Source organism: Cicer arietinum, chromosome 6 (assembly GCF_000331145.2).
Source record: "Cicer arietinum cultivar CDC Frontier isolate Library 1 chromosome 6, Cicar.CDCFrontier_v2.0, whole genome shotgun sequence".
In the NCBI taxonomy this organism is placed as follows: Eukaryota; Viridiplantae; Streptophyta; class Magnoliopsida; order Fabales; family Fabaceae; genus Cicer; species Cicer arietinum.
In genome coordinates this window covers 39,938,091-39,953,593 of record NC_021165.2, presented here as the reverse complement: position 1 = coordinate 39,953,593, position 15,503 = coordinate 39,938,091, and the positions used below count along the sequence as shown (strand labels likewise).

The 15,503-nt window shown below is 32.2% G+C and overlaps 1 protein-coding gene across 2 annotated transcripts; it reads left to right on the top strand.

Moving 5' to 3' along the window:
- The first annotated feature begins 3,293 nt into the window (after positions 1-3,293).
- On the top strand, positions 3,294-7,139 carry LOC101509187 (uncharacterized). 2 transcript variants are annotated; one of them, XM_004516555.4, is made up of 3 exons: positions 3,294-3,476; positions 4,278-4,654; positions 5,904-7,139. In XM_004516555.4, exons 2-3 carry the CDS (start codon positions 4,308-4,310, stop codon positions 6,556-6,558), a joined length of 1,002 nt encoding a protein of 333 aa, XP_004516612.1. In that variant the 5' UTR covers positions 3,294-3,476; positions 4,278-4,307; the 3' UTR covers positions 6,559-7,139. The 2 variants fall into 2 exon arrangements, with proteins under 2 accessions (XP_004516612.1, XP_004516613.1); XM_004516556.4 differs by having other exon boundaries at positions 3,299-3,476; positions 4,270-4,654.
- The last annotated feature ends 8,364 nt before the right edge of the window (positions 7,140-15,503 follow it).

Here is a 15,503-nt window from a genome sequence, read left to right as displayed (position 1 = left end):
CTCGTATCTGAATACAAGTGCAAGTTAGTGGCAAAAATTATCTTGTCGTATCCGAATACAGTGCAAGTCAGTGGCAAAAATTATTCTGTCGTATCCGAATACAGAAATCTCGTATCCGAATACAATGCAAGCCAGTGGAAAAAATTATCCTATCGCATCCGAATACAGTGCAAGTCAGTGGCAAAAATCATCCTGTCGTATTCGAATACAGAAATCTCGAATATAAATACAGTGCAAGTTAGTGGCAAAAATCAACTTGTATCTGAATACAAAATCTCGTATCCGAATAGAGTGCAAGTCAGTGGCAAAATATCTGATGTTGTATTCGAATATAGCACTGTCGTATTCGAATACAACTGCGAAAAATGCAGATTTTCAATTTTGAGATGGTTTCGAATCATTTAACACTTACAATACAAATTAAATCAATCACACTTAGCAATTACGACATAATCACAAACAACAATTGAGTATGTATATACAATCATCACAGTATAACAACATGACTCGTGTGCCAAACACCCTAATGCAATGCGTATATGTCAAAATGCATGATTCCGAAATTCTAACTGAAACCTTCCTCGATGGGACGTAAATCATAATTGTACTGCCTATCACATGCCTTGTACTAATTACCAAGGTGTCACCCATCACATGCCCGGACGATTTACTAAAGTGTCGCCTATCACAGGCCTTACACTGTTTTCTAGAGTGCAATCGCTCACAGATCAACACATTCTAGAGTGTAATCTCTCACAAATCAGCACGACGCGGTAATCCCCGTAAGGATAAGATGAACCAACAAATCACATGGCATCATCCCATGGTCATCCGGTCACCACTATCACCATGGCCCATACAACCGATTACGGCAGCGCGATTAATTACAGTAAAATTTTTGCTCGTGTTGTCGCTTCGAAAACTAGCTCACTAGCACCGCAGTGTGGCAAAGAGCAATTTTCCCTTCTGTCACTTCTTGAAAGGGAGCTTAGATCTAGAAGAGAAATGAAGGTTTGTGTTTGAGTTTTTTGTAACCTACCAACACAAAGCTTTTTCTCGAGAACAAAAAGAAGAGGAAGAAGAAATGAGGAAGGCGAGGCTGAAATGTTTTTATTTCCTCTTGTGGCTTCATATATATATATATAAGCTTTTTCTCGAGAACAAAAAGAAGAGGAAGAAGAAATGAGGAAGGCGAGGCTGAAATGTTTTTATTTCCTCTTGTGTCTTCATATATATATATATATATATATATATATATATATATATAATGAAACAATATCTAATTAAAAATCTAGATATTTTTTTAAAATCGTCATTTCACCCATCGCATCACAATACCTCTCAAACCACCTTTTCAGAAAAATATCAACTCTCGCCGCAATTCAATCGATAGATGTATTTTTTTGAAAAAGTCGCATTTCATAAAAAAAATTCTTCGACAAAAGATTCATTGTAAATAAATAAAATTATTACTCGACGAATAATTTTAATCGGGGCTCCAAAAATATATTTTTTGGCATTAAACTCACAAAATACCAATAAAATTAGTTAAAAAGCCTCATAAATTCAATACCAAATACATTAAAATTCAAAAATTCAAAATTAAAATTAAGGGTTTTACACTATTCTTATTTGACTATAGAATTGATCAAACAAAAGTAATCAACCTTATGTGAATTCGGTTTCTGTGACTGAATTAAGCATCACAATCATCGATATATTACTATTAACGATCAAACGTCGCAAAATTATTATTCAATTATATTAGAAACTGAAACCAAATTCTATCAAATGAATTTTATCGATCCTATTGAAATTCAATTTAAGCAATCATAATATCAATATAATCAAATAAACAGAAATAGAATCATGAAGAGCGAAATTAACAGTATAACCTAAATCTCAAGGTGTTGATGAAACTCTGAACTCGTGGATTAATCTTATGAAATTAGTCTTCCATGAAATTGAAATTAAATAAAAAGTGTTTTTATCTTTTCTCAATCTAAATCCAAAATTACAATGTTCCAGAAAGGAAAGACAACTCCAAATATATAGTACTCGATTTTGGGCTTTAAAAATAAGTGGCCCGCTATTTAAAATTATTACAAAAGTCCAGATTACAAAATATAAAATTTAGGCCCAGTAAAGTTCGGCATTAGGCTTTTATTCCACCACAAAAGTTGTAGCTATGATTTTTAGCTTTCCAACGCCTTCTCGCATGTGCCAATCCGATATCCAGAGTTCAAGTTATGACCTACAAACCGAGCAAGGGTCAAAATGCAAATAATAAATTTATAATTCAATTTCGACCCAAAGTTTAGAAACAAGTTAAAAAATTATTCTAAGCTATAAAAAGCTTTTAAAATATCAAAGTAAAAAGCTAGAAACATGTGCTCAAATGCTATGATCAACCATAATATGAAGGTGTTAAGGTGTGTCACAATCCACTAATGCGGAGAGTAAAGAAAGGTCGTCCAAAGACCAAACGCATTAGAACATAAATGAAAACTACATAAATAGTTCCAAGAAAGTGCAAATTATGTCGAGTCTCTGATCATACTAGGAAACATTGTTAAAATGCCGTTGACACATCTACTCAAAATTGATGTATTTTTTTCCTTTCAATTTAATGTATTTTTATTTTATTTTATTAATATAATTTTCTTTTTATTATTATTAATATTTTTTATTATTAAAATTAATAATATTATTAAAATTATTATTATTATTATTATTATTATTTATTAATGTATTTTGATTTTTTAAATATTTAATTATTTATAATCTATTAGATAATAATTAACTGTATTAATAAAATAAAATAATATATATATATATATACATACTAGTACATGGTCGCATCTTGAGAATGCAACCTTCTATTAACATTAAAAAAAATTGCGTTCAGTTCGTCGCTTCCCTAAGTTGCGATCAGAATTTAAAAAGTAGAAAATTATTGTAATATATTTTCGATATGTAATATTTTGATAGGAGAAAAAATTGAATATTAAAAAAAAAGTCTCATATTTTATATCAGAAGCTAGCCTAATATAATTTAGTAACACATTCGCGTATAAGAAAATCAAATAAAAAGTCATATTTAATTCTTTAATTGTTATTAGAAATTTTGAAGAAAATATTAATTGGCAGAAAAAAAGAAAATATTAATTAGCAGATAAAAAAGAAAATATTAATTACATAAATTAAGAATGAAAAAAAAAACCAAAGAAAGAAAAAGTTTGTTCGATGGTTAATTAGTTTATTAAGAAGAAAATTAGGAGGATTACTTCTCCATTATTCCAAATTCCAATCACGAACAGGCTGTTCCAATGATGATGAGTTTGCTTCTCTCACTTCATTACTGTCGTTGTTACCGGTGACTCTTGTCGGACGGAGATTCTTAATTCCTCTTTCCTTTCCATCCATTATTCTTCACATTCTTTCTCTTTCAACTCTCGCTAGATCTACGCTCATAGGTATGATTTTTTATGCTATTGCTTTTTTGTGTGTGTGTGTCTGATTAATTGAAATGCTTTAGTGCCATTTTTCTCTGAATACACAATATGCAAGTTACTGTCTTTTATCTATTCAGAGTATTTTTGTTCCTCCCCTATTTCATGATTTGTGCTCAAGTTGTAGGTTGAATTGAATATTGTCTAGGTTCCTGCAATTTTTGGGGGTTTTCACTGTGTAAGCGTGTTTAAGGTTTTGTTTTTTCGTCCCATTTTTTTTTACTTCATTTTCTTGCTTTGATTATCCAACTGGGTCATTTTTTTTACTTCACTTTCTAATAGATTGAAACCGTTAGTAATTTGAAAAAGGGTTATGCTAACTAGTGCCCTATGGGCACTTGTTAAGGAATCATAAAAGAAAAAAAAAAAAAAAAAGAAGTTTTGTATGGAAAAGATCAATTTAAAAAATTTTAAGGGGTTGAATGCATCACTTCCAAGATTATATTTTCATATTAAGTTGTTTAACAAGTTGTTGGCATTTGCCGTTGAAAATTAGAAGAAATTATGTGTAACTACATGTTTCGGTGTTGTGTTAACACGTGAGATACGTCTTCAATTTGAAGTTTCGGTTTTACATAGATGATATTACGCTCTTTCAGAAAAGAATAAAGAAAAGGAAAATTTTGATGCCGATCAATTAGGATTTTTGTAGCATTGTTTGTGGTTCAGTAAGTATTGTTCAGTAATTATTAAGATTATTTAAGTCTACAAGGGCAATGATATGTCTGCTTAGTGTTGATTTGGTTGTTTCTGCTAGTTTCACAGGGTTATATTAAGAGGTGTAGTGAATCATTGATGGCAATTTCAGTTTCTCGGGCTATGTCGAAGGGCGTAGTGATGACAGTACCTGTTCTGGTTCTCACTGTTTCAGTGGCTGCTGTTTTTCTATTCTTTCTATTGTCCTCTCTCTCTTCTTGCTCATGCCCTTCACAACCTTCAGCCACACTGGCCAACGATGCTAGGAGCGTTGATATTGATTCGTCTAAGTCTAGTAAAAGTAATGGTTTGTTAGCAACAAGGAAGGAGGATGTTGAGTGGGTGAAAGATCAAATACAAGCAAATGGGATTCATATGCAAGAAAATGTGCTCCGTAAGGGTATTAACCCTCGCACTAGGGCTCAACAACTTGAGGATCTTAGACAGTAAGACCCTTCTTAATTTGTTTTATGCATTTGTGTGTGTGTGTTTGGAAAAGTATGTATCTGTTTTGTGATACAACATTTTAATCCCATTTGTTTTATTAGTCTTTACTCTTTAGAATAAGAATATCTCAAAATCTTGCCATTTCTAGATTGCATTGGAAGCAGTGTTGTCAAATAGTGGCTATAATGGCGTTATAGCATGGTGAAATTTGAGCAAATTGCTTAGGTTTCGGGATATTCTATTTAGTACGAAGTGTTGTCAAATAGTGGCTATAGTGATGTTATAGCACTGTAGCGTAGCAAAATTTGAACAAATTGCTATTTTCCGCAATCCCCTATTGACAACACTAATTGGAAGTTGTTTTGTTGATAGAGAGAGTACGTAGTGGGAGATGTGAGAATTGGTTCTTATAATTCGGACTTTGTATATTAACCAATGTAGGAAAATAAATTAATACACTGATAGTAAGGTGGCACTGAAATTGTGAAGGAGTCAGCAAAATTGAGAGTTGCAAAGAGAATGAGTGAAGTGGAAATTGGAGTGGTGGATATTTCTATGCTTTTCTTTTTTTAGTCTCTCTGAGTCTTGGATACATGATGTTATGCTTCAAGATTTAGTTTGTTCGCTTTATGTCACTCTCTCTGTGAAAATGTGTATTAAACATTGTCGGTGAATCCTTTAAAATTTGGCATGTTTCTCAGTTTTTAATTTGTGGTTTATCTCTTTCTGATCCTTGCATTACTGATCTGTTTGGTTGTGAATAAGCACAAAAGTTTTCAAGTAAAAAACCATACATAACATAGTTCATACTCAAATTTTCTTTTAGCTTCAAGCACACTTTTTTCCTAATGAAAAAACTAATTAACTACAGAATGTTATACTACTGGTCTTGCATTATGAAGTCTTTTTGTCCACTGTCCTTGTCTGTATCTTCTCCATAAGATTCATTCTAAATAAAAGATTTGGCTCCTCTAAATTGACAGGACGCACGTTTGAAGAAAGATTGCAGTTAGTTGAAAATTCAACTGTTGAGAATGTAATAAAATATATGTATATCTGTAAATTCTATGGAGTTAAAATTTTAACCATTTATTTTATTATCAACAGATATAACTCCCCACTTTAGGAGTCAAATCAAAATCATACTTTTGAAGCAATGGTTGAAATTTCTAATTTTATTTTGTTTGATCATGAATTTATGATTTCCCTGTTGGATTTCCTGATTAAATTTGATCACCCCAAATGTAGATTTAAGGGCATATCACACTATGAGGGACCTGAATCCAATAATCACACAGCCTTTCCATGCCCCGGCGAACTTCTAGTTGAAGAGCACCATAGCAACTACGGCGAACCATGGGCAGGTGGAAGGGATGTGTTTGAGTTTCTTGCTCAAGCCATTCAGCTCAGACCAGAATCACAGGTACTGGAGATAGGCTGTGGCACACTTCGAGTTGGCTCGCATTTCATTCGATACTTAAACCCAGAACACTTTCACTGTCTTGAAAGGGACGAGCTCTCTCTGATGGCTGCATTTAGGTATGAACTTCCTGCTCAAGGCCTCTTACATAAACGACCGTTGATCGTTAAGGGGGAAGACATGGATTTCAGTAAGTTTGGTTCCGGCGTTACGTACGATTTAATTTACGCTAGTGCTGTATTTCTTCACATGCCTGATAAACTCGTATGGATTGGAATGGAAAGATTAGCGTCTAAATTGAAACCTTACGATGGACGAATCTTTGTCTCGCATAATATAAAGTTCTGTTCAAGGTTGGGAGGAGAGGAATGCACCAAGAGGCTTATGAGTTTGGGGCTTGAGTTTCTTGGGAAGCATACACATGATAGTTTGCTATTCAATCACTATGAGATATGGTTTGAATTTAGACGATCAAAGATTTAATGTTCGGAGTGATTGATTCTTTGAAAAACACGAGAAATAGTTTTGAATGACCTCAGGCCACTTATTGCTTTGCTCATTGCAACAAGTCTTCAGCAACTTAGTGATATTCTTGCTTCAGTCCAGAGAGTACAGTATTTTTTACTCATTGGTTCATTAACTTGTGCTGGAAAAGCGAGACGGGTCATTTGTAATTTTGATTGATAACATGACAAAGGCAAGAAGATCTGTATTATATTTTGGGATCCTATTCTAAAAGGGTTAGCTTAATATATATACTTGTTTTATTACGGTCTCTATTTAGATTATGATAAGATAGTTGTATTTGGCAGTCATATTATCATACAACTGATTGTTGTTTTGACCATTATTTCGTGGGATGCCATCGAACACGTGTAATGGTGTGGTACCTTTTACTATTTATATTTTTTGGATGATTTGTGAAATACTGTTTCAAGTTTATATTCATTAGCAAATAGAGCTAATGAATGGCTTGGTTGTAGAAGCTAGCAGGAGATAGATTGATTTCTAGGTTGAAGTGGTGTAATTGTTTTTCAGTTTTAGTTCATGAATTTCTTGTTTTAGTCCTTCAAATGTATGAAAATTTGTTTTTAGTCAAAAAGCACAAGCTGTGCTGAAAATATTGCACCAGAAACAAGATGCAAAACAGAAACGAAAGGTACAAAGTATAAGCAAAAATACAATAGCAAGCTTATAGAGATGTATATGCGAGTGAAATGTCAATAAATTTCCAATACAAAGCTTAGCCCTTTCAAATATGGAAATGAAAATTCTGCGTATATGATTCAGCCTTGACACAATTGAGTGAGATTTTTCAAACCAAAAAACCAAGCTACACAACTTCTCTGCAACTATGATATGATTCTCCTCAGTCCTCACCAGTTTAAATCAAAACCATGATGAAATGCACAGCTGCTAGATGTGGGGCTGTGCAAAAAAATCCGGTTATATGGTCCAAATTTAAAATCGGATCTAAATCTATTTTAAATATCCAGTTAAAATTACATGGTTATAATTCGGTTTTATGTTTTATATTTGGATTTAATTTTTATCCACTCAATTCCCAAAAATCCTAAATCTCAAACTCTAAAACGATTCTGATTTTGCCATCCACCGACCTTTCACCTTCCGGCAGCGTTTGAAAATTTATTATTAACTTCATAGAGATATTACTAACTTCATTTAATCAATTTTACTTCAACAACAATCCTTATTTCAAAATCAAATGTCTTATCAAAATGAGTCATAGAGAAAGTAAAAATATTAATGCAGTATCTAAATAAATCAAGCATAAGGATATAAACCACATACTAATTTTTGAACGAAATCGGAGTAAGTTTGTTGTACAACTTTATACTACCGGAACCAATATTTTCTTTTTCTTTCTTAAAATTGTTTCCCCAATATCTCTCTCGCTCTGTGTATGCGACACACCTTTCTATCCCTTTTACTTAATTTTTTTTGTTTATTTTATTAACCTACTTGTAATTTATACTCCCTCGGTAGCTAGTAACTAGTAATTGACATATGGGTCACGCCCATTTAACATGACTTCTTCCCCCTTTTTTATTATTTTCATTTTTATTCTTTTAACAAACAAACAAAACAAAACATGTCACTATTATTATTATCAATTTATTAGTATTATTTTAATTAATTTATAATGAGGCATTATTCAATTTATTTTTTGATTTATTTTATTTTAAATCAAAAGTAGCGACATATAGAGTCAAATTAAATAAAAATATATGCACTCCAAAAATAATAATTAAAATTAATATAAAATCTAGTAATTACCTAATAAAATTAAATGAAGAAAATGCATCTCATTAACTATTAATAATGGGAAAATGCAGATCTTACAAAAATCAATATAACAATTTTAAAACTTTTTAAAACTCAATTAAGAAAAAAAAATATAGAACCGTTATTTTCTCAAAAAAAAAAAAATTGATCACTTTTATTTTGGAAAACTTTTGAGATAAAATTCAAAAATATTTTTTTTTGAAATTTTTTTGATTTTTTCAAAAAATAATCGAAACTTTTTTTATCAAAAGATTTTTTATATCTATTTTTCTTGAAAAAAATATCGAAATTTTGTTTCTCAAAAACTAAACCAAACCTTTAATGTGGTCCATTTCAGTACAATGTTTGCACCATGAACACCATACTTACAAGTCTGCTCATCTGATTCAACTATTTGATCACTTCAAGAATGCTTTTCAAGTGTCGATGTAGAAGCTTTGCAATTTTCTTTGTCGTGAACTTTCTTCTTTAAAAATGCATCAATTTTCTTATGTTTTAACATTGTGTCACTCCTAAAAAAATACACAAATTAATTAAAACAATTCATAATTTAAAACAATTCACAATTAACAAATAGTATCACACTATATCATATATCAACATTTAAAATATAAAAGTTTGTTATAGTTTGTTATAGTTGAGTTGCTGATTAGGGTGTTAGAGTTTGTCTATTTTTATATTAGTTAATTTATCATTGAATATTAGGCAGTTTATTAGTATATAGCGCTCGTTGTATTAATTTTATTATATTTTATCAGTATAAATTCTAATAAAGGTCTATCTTCAATTACGTAATTTCTAATATGATATCAATAATTTGATTGTGATTTAAGAACCATTGAATAATCTCCTTTACATTGTGGTAAAGATAAGAAGATTATTACTGACATGAACCACTGATATTTGTTTTTTACTTTATTTATAGAGAAAAATTACTTAAGTAGAAGAAGAAAATATTAAGAACCTGAAAAATATAAGAAACAGATTGAGATAGTCCTATGATCAAGACCAAGAAGCAACATCTGACCGTTGCGACTGAGAGGGAGAGTCCAAGAGAAGAGTGGAAGAGCAATTTGAGAAGAGGACTGACAGAAGAGGGGGAGGGGAGAGGAGATAGATGATGTTAGATTCTCAAAACCCTAAAGGTTTATGGGATATTTTTGTAACTTATCACTATTATTTAATAATCTATCTTATTATTTAATAGGGGATGTCATGATTGCTGCCCGTCATGAGAAGATCTACCAATGGGGGGAGGCATCATGGAGTACTAATTAGGACTTTGTTGGTGTGAGTATTGAGGAGGTTGCTGCTGCATATTCTAAGGTGGCAGTTGCAACATCAAGAAGGTGAACAATTTCTTTTTAGCAGGAAATGCCGTTAAAAAGCATGTGGAAATTGTTGGGGTGGGTAGTAAGATGATTATGGACATATGTCTCAAGGTGTTAGAGTATGTTTCTTGAGCGTCCTCAACAATTTGGGTAATCATCATCTTCTTTGAGAATGTTAATGATCATCCTTTGCTTGTATGAATACATCCTCCTTTGTATGAACATGATAAAGGAGCTTGATGATTCTCTAGAGAGCTTGTGACAACATGTAATGAGATGTAAAGTAGGATGTATAAGTTTTCAATGTGATATCCTTTGTACTTGCAATGCATAATATTCTCTTCTCAACTTTCTCATTTCTGAATGATCGCAACTCTAATGAACATACATTAGTATGACAGAGAAACATATAAAATCTCCATAAAACGTGAATTTATTTTTGCCCACACGAACGAACAATGTTAGTTTGTCCCTTTCACAATATTCTTTTTTTGTTGGTGTCATATGAGAGAATGTTCTTTTGTACTATGGATCACATTCTTTTTATTTGAATAATGAAAAAAATATTCTTCTAATTGCCGTCAACAAATATCATTTGTTCTTCAATTAATGAAACTGATGATGAACGCCTTCAATTTTGAGGATGGTGATCATGTTTGTATATGTGTACGTTTTAAGAACTTGTTTAAGTTTCATTAAAAACATGTCTTAAGATTAATAAACTCAAGAGCAATGATTAGACCGCTTAATAAAATCAAAATTAATTAAATCTTTGTCTAATTAAAATTTGTTGTCCTTAAAATTTCTAATTAAGGAATTTTGCCTCAATTGACAACATCTCATAACGGAGAAATCTTTAATGGTCCCATATAAATTGTTCTCATCATTAAATTCTGCTTATGAGCAATATTATATGTCAAGACACCAGCCTAAAGTCTCTTCAAATAGTCAATCAAAAGATGTAAGTAAATATCAATACTAGTTGTAGGATTAGATGAGTATGATATTACAACAACCATGAACATGTAAGGTTTAGACATACACATATCAAAAAGAAAATTGCATGGTGGAACAATAATTGACCCAAAAGAATACATAGTAGATGATGTCTATATATGGTGTAAAACCATACGTGCATAATCCAAGTCATACACTGTGTGAATCTAATGTAAAACTAGATGATAACGTGAGCATTGCACGATAGCATTTAACATATTAATGTGTATAAAATAACAATAATATGTAATTTAAAAGTAATGTTATTTTTGTTTCAGAGTAGAATATACTCAATTATTTATGTGCCTAAAGGTAGATATATTTTTGAATAATTATATATAAGCTAAGTTTGCTTTAGTACAAAGGAAAATGTAAAACATAGTTGACTAATACAATTCATGCAAAGTATATCGAAATATGAGACTATTCATAAGATTTTACAACTTTAGAGATGAAATTCTTGTCTTTAATATTTTCTAAATGATGAATTGGTTAGCTTTTTGGTTTTATTGAAGTGTTCATTCTAATAATTATACATTTATTTATTGTTAAAGTTGTACATTTAACTATAATATATTCTTCATTTTATATAATTTATATTAGTTTTGAAAAATTATATTTATAAATTTATATACTCTTTGACATTTTCAATTTTATATGCTCATCGTAATTTTATCAATCTCACTGTCAATCTAAGTATGCAGTAAATGATATTGTGTGTCTTACTATTTATTTTAAAATTCATTTACGAGTGGTAGTTTGTTAAAAATAATGTTCATAATAAGATTCAAAATATTGAAACAATTCTTCATGTGTGCAAATATTAGTGATATATATGGAAGAAACACTACAAAGCCAAAAAGAAATTTATTAAGGTTCAAAAACTTTTTATAATAACAATATTTTTTACATAATACAAATATTAGTTGCACAAAATTGTCAAGCCAAATAAAAATGCAAGACAAAATATAATCAAATTCTACAGTTATGGTATTTTAGATTGAAAGCAATTTCAATTACTTTAACTATTGTTTCATAAAAACACTTCAAGAGTGAGTTGTAAAAAATTATAGACAAGAAAAGTTTATGGATGTTTAAGGAATAAAAAATTTCGAGTAAATAGTAAAATAGTTAGAAGTTATTCATTTCCAAATATTTAATAATATTCAAAGAAAATTTGTTTCGATTATGATTTGTGTTTTTTTTTTTTAATTATAAAAAAAATGCTATAAGAGACGCATTCAACATCATAGACAAAAAACGCACCTCTCTATGCAATAATAGTTATATATGATCTTGAACAATAAATGACAATGATGGAACAATATTATTTAAATATCTATGAACTGAGAATGTTTCACACAAATAAATGTAGCTTGGTTGCATTTTATAATGTCGTTATCATTGCTTGAACTGAGAATGTGCAAGATAGTAGTTGAAAAACATAAAATAGATCTTTACATGTGTATGTGGTCGAACTTGCATTTTGATGCTTTGAAGATATTGCATAATTTGATCGATGTTATAAACTTATTGTTTTTCCCAACACTTACTTTATTTTTTGATGGTGACAACATTTACAAATTCTAAATATAACATTGTGGCGAACTATATGTCAAGGGAGCAATTTTAAAGAACATAATAAACCGTAATAAGAAATTAACTAAAATAAAAAATGACAACATTTTACTATCATTTAAAATGTAATAACCAACATTTTAAAATAATATAAAAAAAATTTTAAAATAACATTAACCACTGTCATTAATTAGATCAAAATTATAATTTTGTTTTTTTTTTCAAAAGCATTATTTTATTTATGACAACACTTACGAAGAACATTATAACGTACTTCACATGTTAAATGAAGATGTACAAAGAACACATATAATAAACCATGATAAAAACAATAAAACAAAAAATGTTAGTATGATATTTATACTTTAAAATGCTACAATTTTAAATGAAAGTTATTGGCATTCATTTAGGGTGGTTGAAACCTTCACAAAGCACCGCCAAATTTAAATTCTGTCAAGGTGTTTGTGGCTGTTAAAACTGTTATGTGTTAGAATTTAAACCTATATTAATTTTGTTGATGAAAAGTTTATTATTTTAACCGATTATTAGATACATATTGTAACACCCCGTTTTTCAAAGCGAGGGTATATTTTTTTTTTTTCAAAAGTAATTAAAAACAAACAAAGAATTAAATCAGGAAATGCCTTTGGATAAATAATGGAGTCATTATAATTTACAAGCAGAAAAGTTTCTCCAATTATAAATCCAAAACATTTACACAACAACAAATGGTACATGGAACCCATTCAAATTAGAAGTCAAACTGACAATATTAGTATAAGTACAATTTTCCAAACTAAAAATACTCCAATCCAAAAAGAAGGACACCTAGTCCCTATACATCATCCTAATCTGATCATCGTACCAAAAAGCTATACACCCTGAGTGATCTCCACGCGCCCCGTGAGATCCTCCTAACGTAACTGCAGTCAAGCGTTCCCATCTCCATTCCCGTCCGTAGGGTACGAACCGGTAGGACCGTCCTGACTCTCATCTGAGGGCAAAGCCCAGATTTCCACAATAATTGTAAAGGGTCACCAACCGAAAAATAACAGTTAACACATAGCAATTAAGTTTTTAAATGCTCAAAATGACTTTTCAACTAAGCATGCACCTTAACAGGATTTCCAATATGCGAAGAGTTCAATACAATATTTGTCAATTAAAAATGAAAGCAACATGAGGTTCTCAATCCCCTAATTATAACATAACAACTCAAGACATGGATAGATTCATGAGCAATCAATCATACAACTAAAACTGAGGATTTTCACTGAGCCAATCGATTAGGCAATCGATTGGGTGAAGGATTTTGAGGAAAACAGAATCCTGGGCTTAATTCAATCGATTGACAGGATAACTGAGCCCCTGACTTACTGCCAATCGATTTCCAAATCGATTTCCTGAAGGTTTTTAGTGAAATTTTGAACTGTGGCTTGATTCAATCGATTGGGAAATCGATTGAGTGAGTACTGAGCCCCTGGTTTTAAGCCAATCGATGTCCACATCGATTTGGTCGAATAGGGATGAGTCCCTGACTTAAGGCCTAATCGATTGGGCAATCGATTTCATAAATGATTTTCGAAAACTGATTACAAAATCGATTGGCTAACGATTTTGTCAATTTGGCCAAGTCCCTGTTTACCCATCCAATCGATTGGGAAATCGATTTCCCTGATCATTTTTCCAAAAATTCATGAATTAACTCAAGTCATTCCTAATCAAGTCCACAACCTAACACTTAGCAATTCCTACGCGATTACCACGGCAAATGGGATCTCGATAACCATCATACTTACACCCAATAACCAACACATAACACTTAGCACCTTTAACGTAATTACCACGATAAATCAAAATTCAAATCACTCAATCATAAACTCAAATCAAATACGACTCGCGTGCCAAGCACCCTAATGCAATGCGTATATGCCAAAATGCATGGACTCGGAATTCCAAACCAAACCCCTCCTCGAAGGGCCGTAAATCATAATTGTACCGCCTATCGCAGGCCGAAGTACCAATTACCGAGGTGCCACCTATCACGGGTCTGCACGATTTACTAAAAAGCGTAAACCATAAACGTACTGCCTATCACGGGCCCGTATCGTTTACCGAGGTGCCACCTATCACGGGTCTGCACGGCTTACTAAAATAACGTAAATTGTAAATGTACCGCCTATCACAGGCCAAAGTACTATTTACCAAGGTGCCACCTATCACGGGTCTGCACAATTTACAAAAAAACGAAAACCATAAACGTACTGCCTATCACGGGCCCGTACCGTTTATCGAGGTGCCACCTATCACGGGTCTGCACAATTTACAAAAAAACCGAAAACCATAAACGTACTGCCTATCACGGGCCCGTACCGTTTATCGAGGTGCCACCTATCACGGGTCTGCACAATTTACAAAAAAACGAAAACCATAAACGTACTGCCTATCACGGGCCCGTATCGTTTATCGAGGTGCCACCTATCACGGGTCTGCACAATTTACAAAAAAACCGAAAACCATAAACGTACTGCCTATCACGGGCCCGTATCGTTTATCGAGGTGCCACCTATCACGGGTCTGCACAATTTACAAAAAAACCGAAAACCATAAACGTACTGCCTATCACGGGCCCGTATCGTTTATCGAGGTGCCACCTATCACGGGTCTGCACAATTTACAAAAAAACCGAAAACCATAAACGTACTGCCTATCACGGGCCCGTATCGTTTATCGAGGTGCCACCTATCACGGGTCTGCACAATTTACAAAAAAACCGAAAACCATAAACGTACTGCCTATCACGGGCCCGTATCGTTTATCGAGGTGCCACCTATCACGGGTCTGCACAATTTACAAAAAAACCGAAAACCATAAACGTACTGCCTATCACGGGCCCGTATCGTTTATCGAGGTGCCACCTATCACGGGTCTGCACAATTTACAAAAAAACCGAAAACCATAAACGTACTGCCTATCACGGGCCCGTATCGTTTATCGAGGTGCCACCTATCACGGGTCTGCACGGTTTACTAAAACAACGTAAATTGTAAATGTACCGCCTATCACAGGCCAAAGTACTATTTATCAAGGTGCCACCTATCACGGGTCTGCACGATTTACAAAAAGGATGAAAATGCATGAACATATACCGACTCCATTCACAACAAACGTTAAGCAAATGCAGATATTAAAAGATTCCCCATTTTTAATACCCAT

Coding starts and splice junctions, on each gene's coding strand:
- LOC101509187 (XM_004516555.4), top strand. CDS start 4,308: ATGGCAATTTCAGTTTCTCGGGCTATGTCGAAGGGCGTAGTGATGACA. Junction 4,655..5,903: donor CAACTTGAGGATCTTAGACA/GTAAGACCCTTC, acceptor CCCCAAATGTAG/ATTTAAGGGCATATCACACT.